Source organism: Chanodichthys erythropterus, chromosome 19 (genome assembly GCF_024489055.1).
Source record: "Chanodichthys erythropterus isolate Z2021 chromosome 19, ASM2448905v1, whole genome shotgun sequence".
Classification (NCBI taxonomy): Eukaryota; Metazoa; Chordata; class Actinopteri; order Cypriniformes; family Xenocyprididae; genus Chanodichthys; species Chanodichthys erythropterus.
The window spans coordinates 25,678,581-25,694,060 of NC_090239.1; the positions used below are offsets into that span (position 1 = coordinate 25,678,581).

General features: G+C 35.2%; 1 protein-coding gene across 1 annotated transcript in view; it reads right to left on the reverse strand.

Annotated features, from left to right (window-relative positions):
• Positions 1-15,480, reverse strand: part of wnk4a (WNK lysine deficient protein kinase 4a) — a 69,087-nt gene that overhangs the window by 35,638 nt on the left and 17,969 nt on the right. The window contains exons 3-5 of the mRNA XM_067369399.1: positions 3,584-3,756; positions 3,267-3,487; positions 2,358-2,515 (exon numbers count right to left, since the gene is read on the reverse strand). Coding sequence (XP_067225500.1) covers positions 2,358-2,515; positions 3,267-3,487; positions 3,584-3,756 — 552 coding nt within the window. The remainder of the gene's footprint in view (positions 1-2,357; positions 2,516-3,266; positions 3,488-3,583; positions 3,757-15,480) is intronic.

A 15,480-nucleotide genomic window follows, 5' to 3' on the forward strand; every position in this document is an offset into this window, starting at 1 on the left:
TGTTTTGTGCGTTATTAAACTTTTGCGCATAAGTTCAATTTGGATGGTTAGATCTTTGGATGGAAACATAGCTATTGTTTCTGACTCTTGTGCCATTGAGCAATTTTTTAAACGTTCAGTACTTAAAAACACTTTGACCCAATTACTTTTATGATGGATCGGTGCCCTTTTTTGGGCTTCAAAATATTGGTTACTATTCACTCCCATTATAAAGTTTGGAAGAGCCAGAATGTTTTTTTGTTTTGTTTTGTTTTTTGAACAAGGTCTATTCATTTAAAATTTCATAATATGCAAAAGAAAAGACGAAAACAATACATATACAGTCAAAACCCCAACACAACCCATCCCTCTACCCATCAGACATAAAGTATCAATTACATACAAAGAGAAGAGAGGGGGAAAAAATTTATTATACATATTTGGGCCTGTATTCCCTACAAGTGAGCCAGAATATTTTTTAATATAACTCCAATTGTGTTTGTGAACGAAGATCGTCATATACACCCAGGATGGCTTGAGGGTGAGTAAATCATGGTATCTTTTCCATTTTTTAATGAACTATGCCTTTAACTCCTTGTACCCAGGTATACATTTAATAAAGCCTTGAAATATTATTAATTTTACAATGTACAATTTACAACACTGACACATGCTTGGTTTAATCATTTTAAGAACTATAACACGCCTGTTATTTGTCATATTTGAATTACTTCGAGTCTTCAATAATGTGAAGTTAAACTGTGATTTCAAAGAATTACAGCTGAAGGTTGAATTACAGCTGGAGTAGGTCACTTTCCCTGTGGACTCGTGTAATATTTGTGGAGCATGAGCTCCATAAAGCATGGAGTTCACGGGAGTTTTGGATAACTGCCCGTCGCGTTTATACTTCGGTGCGCTCCTTTGCTTTGTCATTAACACTCAACAACCTTTTCAGAGCTGGCTTTGTTTTGCTCATTCAAAACACGTTATTTAACAAACCTATAAACCAAAACCACTGGCGTCATCCGCATAAAGTGTGTGTCCAGTTTCGCTGTTAGTTTAAAAACATCATAAACTTGTTTTCTGACATGCAAAATCAAAACATTAATGAAACCCTGATTAATGTTGTACAACATTTCTCAATCCACTAAATGTTAAAAATACTTTTAACTACAAACTATGAGTGAATTTATTACTTTAATAAGTTTCCCTTCCGCATTTGAACTGATACACTTAGAAACGCTCCTTCAAGTAAAGGTTTTTTACCGAATAAATTGGTTCTCATTAAAGAGATCTGTCTGAAGAAGACATGCCGTAAACATGTTGATGACATTTAGAGGTAAAGTTTTCCAAATGCAATAAGGGGCAGACAAGTGAATATACTGGAACGACAAATTAATATAATCAGAGTTGACCTCTCTGTGTCCACATGTGACCTGTGGGGCCTTTCTCAAATTATACAGAAAGAGACAAGCCCTGGGCTTTGACAAAACAGGATACAAACAGGGGGTATTCCAAACTCTGCCTTAAGCTCTAATCAAACCGAAGCACGAGTCTTAAACCGCTGCTCAAAGACGACTCACAGCGAGCTCTTTAGGAAACGAGGACATGCAGGAAGAGAAGGAAAGAAGAGAACAGAAAGAGGATGTTTACAGCACTTCGCATGCTAGGTTAAAGGTCTCAGAGCTGTCTGTGTGAGAGACTAAACTGGGACGGACATGTGACTATGCAAAACATTTGTGAGCAGCACATCTGCATGATAATATGACCTATTTTAAAGCAATCTCACAATTGAAAACATATACTGTTCAACTTTTTTTAATGTTTTTGAAAGAAGTCTCACCAAAGTTGCATTTGTTTGGTCAGAAAAACAGTAAAAACAGTGAAATATTATTACAATTTAAAATAACTGTTTTCTATTCTAATATATTTATATATATCTTTGATGCAAAGCAGATTTTTTTTTAGCATCATTACTCCAGTCTTCAGTGTCACATGATCCTTCAGAAATCATTCTAATATGCTGATTTCCTACTCAAAAAAACATTTATTATTATCAATGTTGAAAACAGTTGTGCTGCTTAATAATTTTGTGGAAACAGTGTTGCATCTTTTTCAGGATTCTTTGATGAATAGAAAGTTCAGAAACACCATTTATTTTAAATAGATACATTTTGCAACATTATAAATGTCTTTACTGTCACTTTTGATCAACTTAATGCATCCTCGCTGAGAAAAGTATTAATTTTGTTCTTTAAAAAAAACTTTTGAACTGTAGTATATCAATATTTTCTGACAGAAGCCCCCAAATCATTAAATTATTGAGTAATTAATCAGACTAAATTAAATATATATAATATAAGCAGGTTGAAACTCACGCTAGTAACTTTGCGGTAAATCTGGGCAGCGTTTTGGCACTCTGAGTATGGGTATTCTGATGTGGTCATCTCCAAGATGCACATGCCAAATGCGTAGACGTCCACCGCCTCGTCGTACTTCTCCTCATACATTTCTGGAGCCATGAACTCTGGAGTGCCTGTAAAACACATTATGATGACACTCAGACATCACTAACAAAAAGGTACCATAGTAATACTGTGTTTTTGGGCAAGATACACTGGAATACCACAGTTACCTTGAAGAACCATGTGAATACCACCATATGTAAAAATGGTATTCACTCAAAACCCTTGTAAAAAAATAAGTGTGCTTGATTGTATTGAAAGTGCACTTGAAATGTACTTCAAATCTTAAAAGTATATTAAAAAACTGTATGTATAATGGTCACACTTTAGATTAGAGTTCGGTTCTCTCACTATTAATATTAACTATGACTTTTCGCCTCAATAAACTCCTAATTACTGCTTATAAATAGTTAGTAAGGTAGTTGTTAAGTTTAGGAATTGGGAAGGATTAAGAGATGTAGATTATGGTCATTCAAAATAAGGCATTAATATGTGCTTTAGAAGTACTATTAAACAGCTAATATTTTAGTAATATGCATGCTAATAACTAGTTAAAAAGTAGTTAAAAGTGAGAGCTGGACCCTAAACTAAAGTGTTACTAATAAATATTAATTAATTAAAAGGTCATTGCAATTGCCTTTATTTGATAGGACAGTCAAGAAGAGACAAGAAGCAATGGGAGGAGAGTGGACAAAAGTGGCTAAAGGTGAAAGCGTCAAATATAAAATGTAATGTTTAATTTGAAACTTGAAACATAATGAGGTTGAAGATCTCAGGAGATAAATCATTACTAAGAAACTACAGTAGTTTGCAATGACTTACCTATTACGCTCTTTGCAAAACTCGCTCTCTTGAGTGTGGCCAGTCCAAGGTCCCCGATCTTCACACTTCCTGTGGGCCCTGTGATGAAGATATTGTCACACTTCAAGTCCCTGTGAATGATGGGAGGGGCGCGCGTGTGCAGGAAGTGAAGTCCTTTAAGGATCTGACGACTCCACCTCTGTAGGAGCTTTGGTTTCATCTCTTTAAAACGCTTTAGATACCTAGGATATTGTAAAGTATATGTCAATGTTCACCTCAGCAGCAAAAAAGAGGCATTAATATGATATATGAGATTCTGAGATGAAGGACAAACTCACGTTTTGAGAGTGCCAGAAGTCATGAGCTCAGTGACCAGCAGGATGCACTTGTGACCTTTCACAGTGGACTTCCAGGAGTCATAAAAGCGCACAATGTTCGGGTGCTGAAGACCCTTGAGCATTTCAACCTCTTCACTGAAGCGCTGACGCTCCACTTTGGTCAGTTTGCGAGTCTGAAAAAAGTAGGAAATATATATGCTCTTTTACACAGTCTTTTGTTTTTGGGCTCTACAAGAACAGGTTTTCATGTTTTAAAGTTCAAAAACACATTATTTTTCATAAATCTGATATTGTTGCAGCTCCTCTCTTCCCAGTCTGTCAGTAACGCTCTGTTTAGTTCCTGTCTCTTGAAGCTCCTCCTTCTGAACAGCACAATGTGCTGTGATTGGTCGGCTGGAACAGTGTATTGTGATTGGTCAGCCACTTTGAGCATGTTTGGGAAATGTCCCGCTCCTTATCATAACCACGAGTTTCTACACACTACTAACTAACTCAACCAGGCCCCGCCCCTTTATTCTGCATATGCCTTGGGCGGGAATTATTTAAATGCGGGATATTGTGACGTGTTTGTTCTCGGAAGAAAACTCATTTCAGGGAGTTCAGAAACAGCGACACTGATATAAAAAATAACACCCGCTGCAGGGACTTTGCAGACCTTTTTCATGCTCAAAAAGCAACATTACACACTAAAGAAAGCTGAACATGTAAAAAAGCATAATATGTCCCGCATGGTTTTAAGTGTTGTAAATTCTCATGACGTACATCATCCCTCAATAAGCATGATTCACTGCAGATTCTGACAGATAACAACTTGTAATTAGCATTTAAAAAATCATTATAACAGATAAGAACCTGCAAGACAGTTACAACCGCAAGGAATTTCACCAATTACATAAAGCACTCTGCATAACATAATCATATTTTTCCCTTGTCACATAATTAGATCCCATTCTAAACATAGGTTTTCGGAAAAACTTTAGCAACTATAATACAAACAAGCAATTACTTGGCAACAAAGCAATTTCTGTCCTCTGGTGGGTATGAAAGGCTTGATTTAGCTGGCCTGAGCCTCTCAGCCGTGTGGAAAACTCCTCAGAAACACCAGTTCAAGCACATGAATCCCACATTCAATGAGTTCTAGGAAAAGTAGTGTGTGTTTATGTCTCGAGTGACCACTCCGAAGAGATGAAAACATACGGGAGAGGCCGAGATCTGCATTTAACTCTGTATTTAATCATGTTTCTCATTAGATTCTTTAGGAAAAAAATAACAATAGGCACAAATGAGGCAATCTGGTGAACGACATATAAAGTGTCCAAGAAAAATCATGTACAGTACTATGTCAAGTTCTTAGAAATGTGCTCTTTGTATTTATGTTGGTTCCATATGGTTTTAAAAAAAACATTAATACAATTTAAAAGAAAATATTAAACTTAATGCCTCTAAAAAATGAAATAAATCTATTTGGGCGGTGGGGGAATAGTACAACATGCACTTTTATAAGCTGAACTAACCTTGCCTTGTCATAAAAAGAACAAACTATTTGATATTTTAAGATACATATTGACCTTGGCACATAGTCATGAGGACCCACAGAGGTCATCTCTATGATATCATTTCCTGCTGTATTATTATTATTTTTTTTGTTGTTCATGTCCCTGCATGTTGGTTGCACCACATGACTTTTTTTTTTTTTTTTCAAATATTTATAATATTTTAACAAAACTGTTTAATATCTCAGGAATAATAATAAAATATTATGCCAAACTACCTAAGGTTTTCTGTTCAATGTTCTTTTAATGAGTCTTTCTTCTCCATGATATCAGGACAGTTGTCTCACCTTGACATATTTGACTTTATTCCCCCAAATATATCAAAATATTGCGATTTAAATATTAACAACATACTCATCATAGAAGAAGTGTATTTAGGTCACTGCATGAAACCATAAAAAACTTTGCTACTTGGAATAAAAGAAATGTTAACTGAAATAAACCGTCCATGACATAACTTATTTTATTTCAGCTAGTTGCTTAGAAAACATTTCTCATTTTCATTCAGTTTAACTTGATGTATTAATAATTAAAACTGAAATAAAATGACAGTAACACTTTAGATTAGGGTCCAATTCTCAGTATTAACTAACTTTTGCCTCAATAAACTCGTAATTACTGTTTATTAATAGGTAATAGGTAATGGGTAGGATTATGGGATCTAGAATATGGTTATGCAGAATAAGGCATTAATATGTGCTTCATAAATACTAAAAAACAGCCAATATCCTATTAATATGCATGCTAATAAGCAACAAATTAAAAGTGAGAATTGGACCCTAACTAAAGTGTTACCAAAATTACTAAAAAATACAGATATTTAATAAAAAATAAAACAAATAAAAATGACAAAAACACACAATAACATTACTAAAGCTTTAACTAAAAAGAAAATAGAAAATATAAAATGAAAAACTAACAATAGTATCTCAATGATACAAAATTACTGAAAACATATGAGCATAATTTGAGACAATGCTGAGATCTCATCTGAAACTCTAGAGGAAAGTTTCTTCCCTGTGGGAGGATTTAAAAAAAAAAATGGAGCAACTTTACCCTCTTGAGAAAATGAATTATTGATTCGTGTTCAAGCATGTTTCTCTCCATACCCAACATAACTACAGTTTCTCTAAACTAGCCCCAAGGCTTTGTGACACCAAATGATTGACAAGCATTGTTGGTTTTACGCACACATTGAGGCCCTCGGCGCACACACTCACACTATATGTCATTCCACCTGAACTACAGTACTTTCCCCTAACAACCACTGCAAAAACACAGGCAAACATAGATACATATACATGGCACTAATCTTATTAGCGACTCCAAACATCAGTTCTGCATTTTCAGTCAACATAGGATTGCCTTTCAGACTCAAGTATGCGTACAATCAACACTGAGCTTCTGTCCCCATAACCTGCCTCATATCAACCGAGACCTTCTCGTACACACAGGCACGTTTTTAGCACAGTTAATGTCATTATCTCCTCAAATACACTCTGCAGGACTATATCTGTGCTTGAAAAACAAACTGACAGAGGTGCAGGGGTGTCGGGTGGGTCTCACTGTCACCAGCAGAGCCTATACGAAGTGCATGGACACACATTTAGGTAACCAGAAACTTTTTCCAGGATGTAAATATCATAAAGATGCATTTGACTTTCCAGTGCCTTCTAAAAGCAGAGTCGCTTTCCCTCCAAGGCTGTCTCAACACTAAAAGCAACACTAAAACAGGAGTTTTCCATAAAAATATTGCATATGACAAGCAGTAAGTTTAACCACTGGTACACAAACAAGTTAATATTGAGTACCTTACATTTTAGACACAATATTGCCAATTACCAATTGCTCAGATAATGATAATGGATCTGAGCGAAGTCAAAGTAAAATCAATCATGGCATGATTTGTGAAAAAGAAGTGCACTTAATTGTTTTGAACGTGCACTTTACCTCAAAACTTTTTAAAAACTACTTGCAGATAATATAACCTAAATGATAGGAAGATAACACTTTCATGAATATGTATTTTAACACACTTACTTACATTTTTAAAAGGTCCACTTTGTAATAATGTCAATATAAAAGTTGTACCATAAAGAACATTTTAAATCATCATGTTTTAACAATCGTTTGTCATCCTTTAAAGAAGTATACTTATTCTGATGTGATGACTAACATACTAAAGCACATGTAAAGTACTTGATTATAATTTTAACTATAATGTGTTATGAAATATTAGATTAAAGTTTATATATTTTAAATGTACTAAATTATTACAAATGTCTAATTACGAAGAATTAAAGTATATTTTAGTTTACTATAAATGCTTGTCATTACATGCAGCACTACACTTTAACCATATTTCAAAGACAATAAAAGTATTTGTTAAATTACATATAACAATGTACTTAAGTCCTACTTAAGTACATTGTTATATGTAACTTAAGTCCTACTTAAATGGGTCAAAAATGCACCTCTTAAAGGGTTAGTTCACCAAAAAATTTAAATTCTGTCATCAGTTACTGACCCTCATGTCATTCTAAACCTGTAAGACCTTCGTTCATCTTTGGAACACAAAGTTATTTCTGATGAAATCTGAGAGCTCTCTGACTCATAGACAGCAATTTAATTACCACTGTCAAGGTCGAGAAAGGTACTAAAGACATCATTAAAACAGTTAATGTAACTATAGTGGTTCAAACTTAATGTTATGAAGCAACGAGAATAATTTTTGTGCGCAAAAACAAAACAAAAATTCATTCAATATTATCTTCTCTTCTGTGTCGTTCTCTTTCTCGTTTACGTTCAGTGCTTCCAGATTCTATAAAGTTGTCATTTTTCTTGTCACTTCATAATATTAAGGTTGAACCACTGTAGTCACATGAACTATTTTAAAGATGTCTTTAGTACCTTTTTGGACCTTGACAGTGGTAGTTAAATTGCTGTCTAGAAGTCAGGGAGCTTTCGGATTTCATCAAAAATATCTTAATTTTTGTTCTGAAGATGAACAAAAGTCTAACCGGTGTGGAACAACACGAGTAATTAATGACAGAAATTTCATTTTTGGGTGAACTAACCCTTTAAGTTCAAAATTACAGTTGTGAAAAGTACACGGATGATTTACTATACAGCAAGATTCTGAAGTGTGAATCCAATGGACATGTTATTTGTGAATGGCAGTGAATCATCACAAATGCGTCTGGTAGGTCACATAACAATAACAACAGGAAAACTGGAGAGAAAGCCCTTTCAGACACAGCCACTTTATTTTGTTACTGAATTAATCCACATTTTGAATGAATTGATTGAGTGAATGATTCAATGACTCATTCATAAAGACAATCACTTTTAAATCACCATCATAATGTTTGTAAAACATTTATTTATTTGATTAATTTGTGATTTAATCAAGAGGTATGGTTGTACTAAATGGTTAAAATTAACATCCTAGGACCGACACTGTTAAAACATGTTATAACAGCATGATTGATACATGGTGGGCTTAAACAGGAGCAATCCTGGAGGATTATATTGACCTATAGAAATACAGCAGTTTGAGTTTAGGATAGCCAGAGGCACAGAGAGGTAGTGAATACAAAATGACACATAACCTCTACAGGCTTATCATGATTGAATGAAGGAACCTAAGGGCTTTTCAGCCATATGGTAGTGCTTTTGTGTGGGACAAAATGAAAGGAGTATACGCATATGGGACAGCTATTGTGAAAAAAAGTTTTGCTGTGTGTTTTTTGTGTTGGCACATTGAAAGCATTATTGTTGTGTGGTACTGTGAAGATTCAAAGGACAGACCCTGTAAGAATTTTAGTTGCCACTGTAGCTTCTGGGAAGGATCAAGGTCATCAAACCAATTTTGAATTCAAAAAGCTTTTAACCTTTCAAACTTCTCATGTATATCTCACGTTAGGCTCAGGCCTGGCTAAAGTTTATGGCTCACCTGACAGCCCGGCTGTGAGGTGTGAGACAACTCAGATATCCATAAAACTCTCCCTCCTTGACATCACAAAGATCTTTATCAACTCAGATCGAATTTCCCTAAACCAGGCCTGAATTCCAGACGACCCAATACACACACACACACACATGCAGAGACTCTTTCTAACCCATAAGTTAAATTCCAGAAATGTATTCAGTATATTCCAGACGTGTATCTATGTAACCCTGCATGCATGTATTTCTCCCTATTATATGAGCATAAGTTACGACTTTATTTGTGTTAGTTTTACTCTAAAACGTTTATATTCAAGTGGATAAAAATGTATCGCGGCTTTAATTTTTTCCAAATATTTACTTCTTGGATTCAAAATGTTCTTCCAGTTGTCTGAATCAACTCTGTATGTTATGTTACTGTAAAATGTTTTATTCTAAATTTAAAGTACTTTTAGGGAAAATGTACCCAGATCTGACACCTCCATAAGTTATGCAAATTAAGCCTTAAAACAAGACAAAGAAGCATTTTCCCGCTTCAGAATTCCCGCTGGCTATTGACCAATCCGACCCGTTTTTCTGTATAAAACCAACAAGCTTCAAGTCTTCCTCACTGGTTGTCTTCTTCAAGTCTTCTTCATCCGTCACCTTCACCCAAAGTCTTCACTCTTCATTACTTACAAGACGGTCTCTTTCTTCTTATTTTTTGGCCATCTTACTCTTAAATTAAAACCTTGTTTGAAAATCCCGCCGAAGACCCTTCCTCTGGAAAAGGACCAATCGCTCCAGCTTGCACGCACTGAAACTCCTGCAGAAAGACGAAGTAACCACAGCAACCTAAACCTACATGCAAGTACAGAACCATTTCTTTTGACGCGCTTTAAGCTTCCATGTGTACATTTTGAGTTTTGATATGTATTACATGCAGGTAGTGCTATATTGTAATGCGTAATTACAACAATTAATTCAATACAACCCAATAAATATATTAAAGTGGACCTATTATGCACACTGGACATAAATGTGTGTTGGCAGTGAGTGTACACAACCACCCTATAGTGATAAAAATCCACCCACTCCTTTTTTTTTAGTCCCCATAAATCATAAGCAGTGTCTCAGAACAAGCTGTTTCTAGATCCCTGGCAGTGTGAGGTCAAAAAAGCCACAGGCCCCACCCACGAATGTTGACATTGCCGTTTGAACATAGAACCGCCCTGAGCGAGTTTACAACGAGTCGGCCATTACTGCACTGACGAGAATATCTTCCAAACGTTTAGCTGTAGCTAGATGAATTAATCCACATAGCTCTCTCTATTTACTCCCTAAATTCTTTAATTTGAAATTCATGTTTCCAGTATCTGTAAAACCGCCTACTTCCATCTAAAAAATATATCTAAATTACGACATATGCTCTCAATGACAAATGCGGAACAGTTGGTTCATGCATTCATGACCTCAAGACTAGATTATTGTAACGCTCTACTGGGTGGTTGTTCTGCTCGGCTTTTAAACAGACTACAGTTGGTCCAAAATGCGGCAGCTAGAGTTCTTACTAGAACCAGAAAGTATGACCATATTAGCCCAGTTCTGTCAACATTACATTGGCTCCCTATTAAACATCGTATAGATTTTAAAATCTTGCTACTTACTTATAAAGCTCTAAATGGTTTAGCTCCCCAGTACCTAAGTGAGCTCTTAATGCATTATAGTCCTTCACGTTTATTGCGATTCAGGCCAGTTGATAATACCCAGAATATCAAAATCAAATGAAGGCGGCAGATCCTTTTCCTATTTAGCACCTAAACTCTGGAACAATCTTCCTAGCATTGTTCGGGAAGCAGACACACTCTGTCAGTTTAAATCTAGACTAAAAACACATGTCTTTGCTCTTGCATACACATAACACATTATCAATACATTAACATTTTTCAAATCCGTTAAAGGATTGTTACGCTGCAATAATTAGGTCGGCCGGAACCGAGAACATTTCCTATAACACTAGATATACCTGTACATCAGAACAAGAATGGCATCTACGCTAATATCTGTCTCTCTGCTTATCCTGAGGTTTGCCGGGTGCTGGATCCAGGCCGTATCCAGATCAGATGGAGAACCTGCGTCTGGACCTGACTACAACGTAGCCCAGGAGACAATGGGCCTACAGATCCAGTTCTGGCTGCATTTATAATTCAGATTTTTAATCTCCGTATCCGCTTACATATATTTATATATAATCTATTTTTAATCTCTATAATAAAAATGTATAATTCAGATTTTGATCTCCATATCCATTTACATATATTATATATATCTTCCAAGGGTTTTTTTCCTTCCTAGGACTTTTTTCCCAGTGCTAGCACGCTGGGTTTTTCTCCTAGGGTTTTTTTTCCACCCCTGGGAGTCAGCCGACATTGGCTTAATGTAGCACCATCTTGTATATGTTACATATTACCACGCTTGTTTGTACAGCTTATTTTTAACCATTTCCCTTTTTTCTGTGCTTCTAATATGTAAAGCTGCTTTGAAACAATTACCAATTGTAAAAGCGCTATATAAATAAATTTGACTTGACTTGACTTAAATCTGAGCTGCTGAAAATGAGGTGGATTAACTTGGTTTTCCAGGAAAATGCTTCCTCAGTTCTGTCGAAATTTGTTTATGTCTGTGAGAATCATTTCACACCGGACTGCTTAGTGAACAAATATCAATACAAAGGGACAATACAAAACAGAGACTGTGCTAAAAATGTGTTACTCAAGGATATACAAGTAAAAAATGTTTGTGATCCAGATTAAAGTCTCCAGAGTGATACTGGATATGGCAGTAATTAATGTGAGAGCACTTTATTACAGTTCATCAGAGTTGATTTGCATGTATAAAGTTTATTAAGCACCACCCGAAAGGCATAAGGTCTTTATATATATTCGTTTACTGTTACTTGTAACGAGTGTTTCTATGTTATTCTCTATGTTTGTTGGTGATTATAATACAAGGGAAAAGAGAGAGTTTATGGATAATATTTTAATGCACACATGCAGTGTTTTATTAAGCTCTTACAGTGATTTTCTAGAGTGAAAACAGATGCTTCATCTTTTGTGTGAAGTACAATAAACGTCATAAAACTCATCTGTAAAGTTTTGGCCATCATTCGGACATACAACAGGCTTGTTAGTTATAGTGGATTAAAAAAAGAAGACAATATAAGTTATAACCATAATTTAATTAAACTATACCTGTTCTATCTCGATGCAGCATATATTCGCAGTTTCTGACATTAGTTCAGTCAGCGCATCCTGACTGAATCCTGACAAGGGAGAAGGAGTTCTTGAAGCTCCGCCCTCTTAGGCCGATCGCAGCAGCTCATTTGCATTTAAAGGGACCACGCTGATACAGCTCGTTTTTGCTCAACCACTAAAAGTGGCCATTTTAACATGCTATAAAAATTTTCTGTGAGGTATTTTTAGCTAAAACTTCACATACACACTCTGGGGACATCAGAGACTAATTTTACATCTTGTAAAATGGGGCATAATAGGTCCTCTTTAAACACTTTTGTGGATTTAAGACAAGTTGGAGCTTATTCTAACTTTTAGAAGTTACAATTTACAATGATTTTTAAGAACATTATTCTCAAGGGTTTTGTCTTGAGAACCATGGAAAGAAAAAGATAAAAACTTATATAAACACATATAAACACATATAAACTATTAACTATGACTTTTCACTCAAACTCTTGATTTACTGATTATTAATTGTTAGTAACTTAGTTGTTAAGTTTAGGTATTGGGTAGGATTAAGAATGTAGAATAAAGTCATGCAGAATAAGGGATTAATATGTGCTTAATAATTACTAATAAACAGCAAATATTCTAGTAATATGCAAGTATGCTAGTATATCCTAAAATAAAGTGTTAAGAAGTATTTTTGGGAACTCAAAATATTTTTGTATAATAATAAGAAGAATTTTATTCTTAAGAATGTTCCATGAATCCCTTGTTATGATATGCAAATGCATTTGGCATTCATGCAAGACATGAAATCAAATTTTTTTTATTTTTTACTTTTTTTTTTCCATTTTAGTTTGATTATATAAACAGTAACTATCATTTTAAAAAATCTTAGTTTCTTAAATCATGTGTGCTTGTATTTCTGTTTGTTATTAAAAGATATGTTGATGTAAGTTTTTGGATAGCATTTTATTATAAATTGCCTCATTGTGTTATTATATCCCTGAATGTTCAGAGGAACAAATGTACAGAAACACATGTGCGTTCAATCAGAGCACACCGCTGGGGGTTGAGAGCAGTACGGGCCAGCAGTTTCACAGCGCTGGTTAACTCCAAAATGCCCAGATCAGAATGCACCAGTTGCCGGCCTCTGCTGAACTCGTGCCAAACCACATCCATTCATTCCAAAGACCTCTACACCAGTGACAAATCCAGTGTAACATTAGAAGAAAAGTTAGAGAACGTACTCTAGGAAATTAGTCATTTTCAAATTTCAAATCCCACAAAAATGCAGTACATCTTCATGTTATTAGTGACGCTTGCAAAGGGAAGCCTCACTGGAGTAAGGATGACAATCAGATGATATGAAAATGATGATAACTGATTGATTGATTGAGTCCATGACAGTCATATGAACCAGGCCTTAAAGGGATAGTTCACCCAAAAATGAAAAATTAATTTACTCACACTCAAGTTGTTCCAAACCTGTATGAGTTTCTTTCTTCTGCTGAACACAAAAGAAGATATTTTAAAGAATGTCAGTAACCAAACAGTTGATGGGGCCCATTGACTGTCAAAGTTTTTTTTTTTTTTTTTCTTTTACTACTACTGAATTAATTACCAGCTGATAATAAGCACATGAGGTGAACATCATTCATGTGTCTGGCCTCCACCAGCGAATGGAATAAACAGAACAGAACCATCAACACATGCATATTGCATCAGTTTTGTAAATGACACCGAACACATTGTAGACAATGAATGTCTCTTTGCTGAGTTCAATCACATAAGTTGAGCCATTAGAAAATTTTGAAACTCTCAGTATGAAAGTTTAGTAATATTAAAACCTGAAGGGTACTTGACTTTTTGTTAAAACTTTACAACTTTGGTCCAAAGAGTACTGAAACATCAACAAACATTCATTCATTCCAGCAAAAAAAAAAAAAAAAAACACTGGAAGAAGACGACGACGATGCAGATCTGCAAATAGATCATTGTGAAAATGAATAAAAATGGGTTCCAAGCTCCAATTTTCTGTTGATTTATAGTGTTACAACACTAAGGCAGTGTATCCACCATATCGTTTTTAGCCAGCTGCCAGCGCTTGAGAGTGCTTCAGCAGTGCAGCTTTTTTTTCAGTTGAGACACTTTGCTTGCTATGATAAAGAATACCCGCAGAATCCATTATTATGCTTGTTGTTTTCATCTCTTGACAGTGTACAAGCAGAATATAGCTGTTGGTCGGTGTTGTATTTGTCCTGCCCCTCCTCCACTGTGATTGGATGGCTGGGTACAAAGTGACAGTGATGAGCGCTGCATTTTACCCAGAGTTGAACATTCTCCAACTCTCGGAGACTGGTAAAAAAATAGGCGCTTAGTGCATCGTTACACTCCTGGCATTTTAAATACATGGTGCTTCCATTGAAAACAACTGGAAAAATATGCTAGCCGCGGGGAAAATACATGAAATACATGGCACAAAATTAAATCCTCAAACGCTATGCTTCATTGTCATGACATTTCAAGCTGGATGGAACATTATGAATTTGTTGAAAGGTTTTTAGTCTAAAATACTGTTACGTAAAAATTAACAAAGTAATAATGTTGGTTGCTATTTCTTTTTGGGAAATATATTTCACCCTGTCCTCAAGCTGCCTTGAGTTTAGTTATAATATGCTCTGACATGTTGCAGGACATCCGTTACATTAGTGTGGAACATAGTATATAATAATAGAACAATCATAACTGAACACCATGCACCCCTGATTAAAACATGCAATGCAACAAAAAACAAATAATAGTAAGTCAGACATGTCTATACAATAGCAATATATCTTTGCTAATTCAACAATATCTTTAACAATAAATGTTAAAAATAAATGGAAATAAATGCCATTTCCATCAGCTCAAATGGTTAAAGATTGTTTGATCATTTTTACATTGAAAATGAAGGGCATCAATTTTTGGTCAAGATCTTGTATTGACAATGCAAGAGGTGAGCACTCTGTAAAGTCTACTCCAGCACATCCCAAAGACTTTCAATGAATTTAAAGTCTGTACTCAGAGGTGCCAGTTCATGTGTAAAAATGATCAAACAATCTTTAACCATTTGAGCTCAATGAATCTTGACATTGTCATCCTGGAAAATGGCCATGATGTATCTTCCTACATG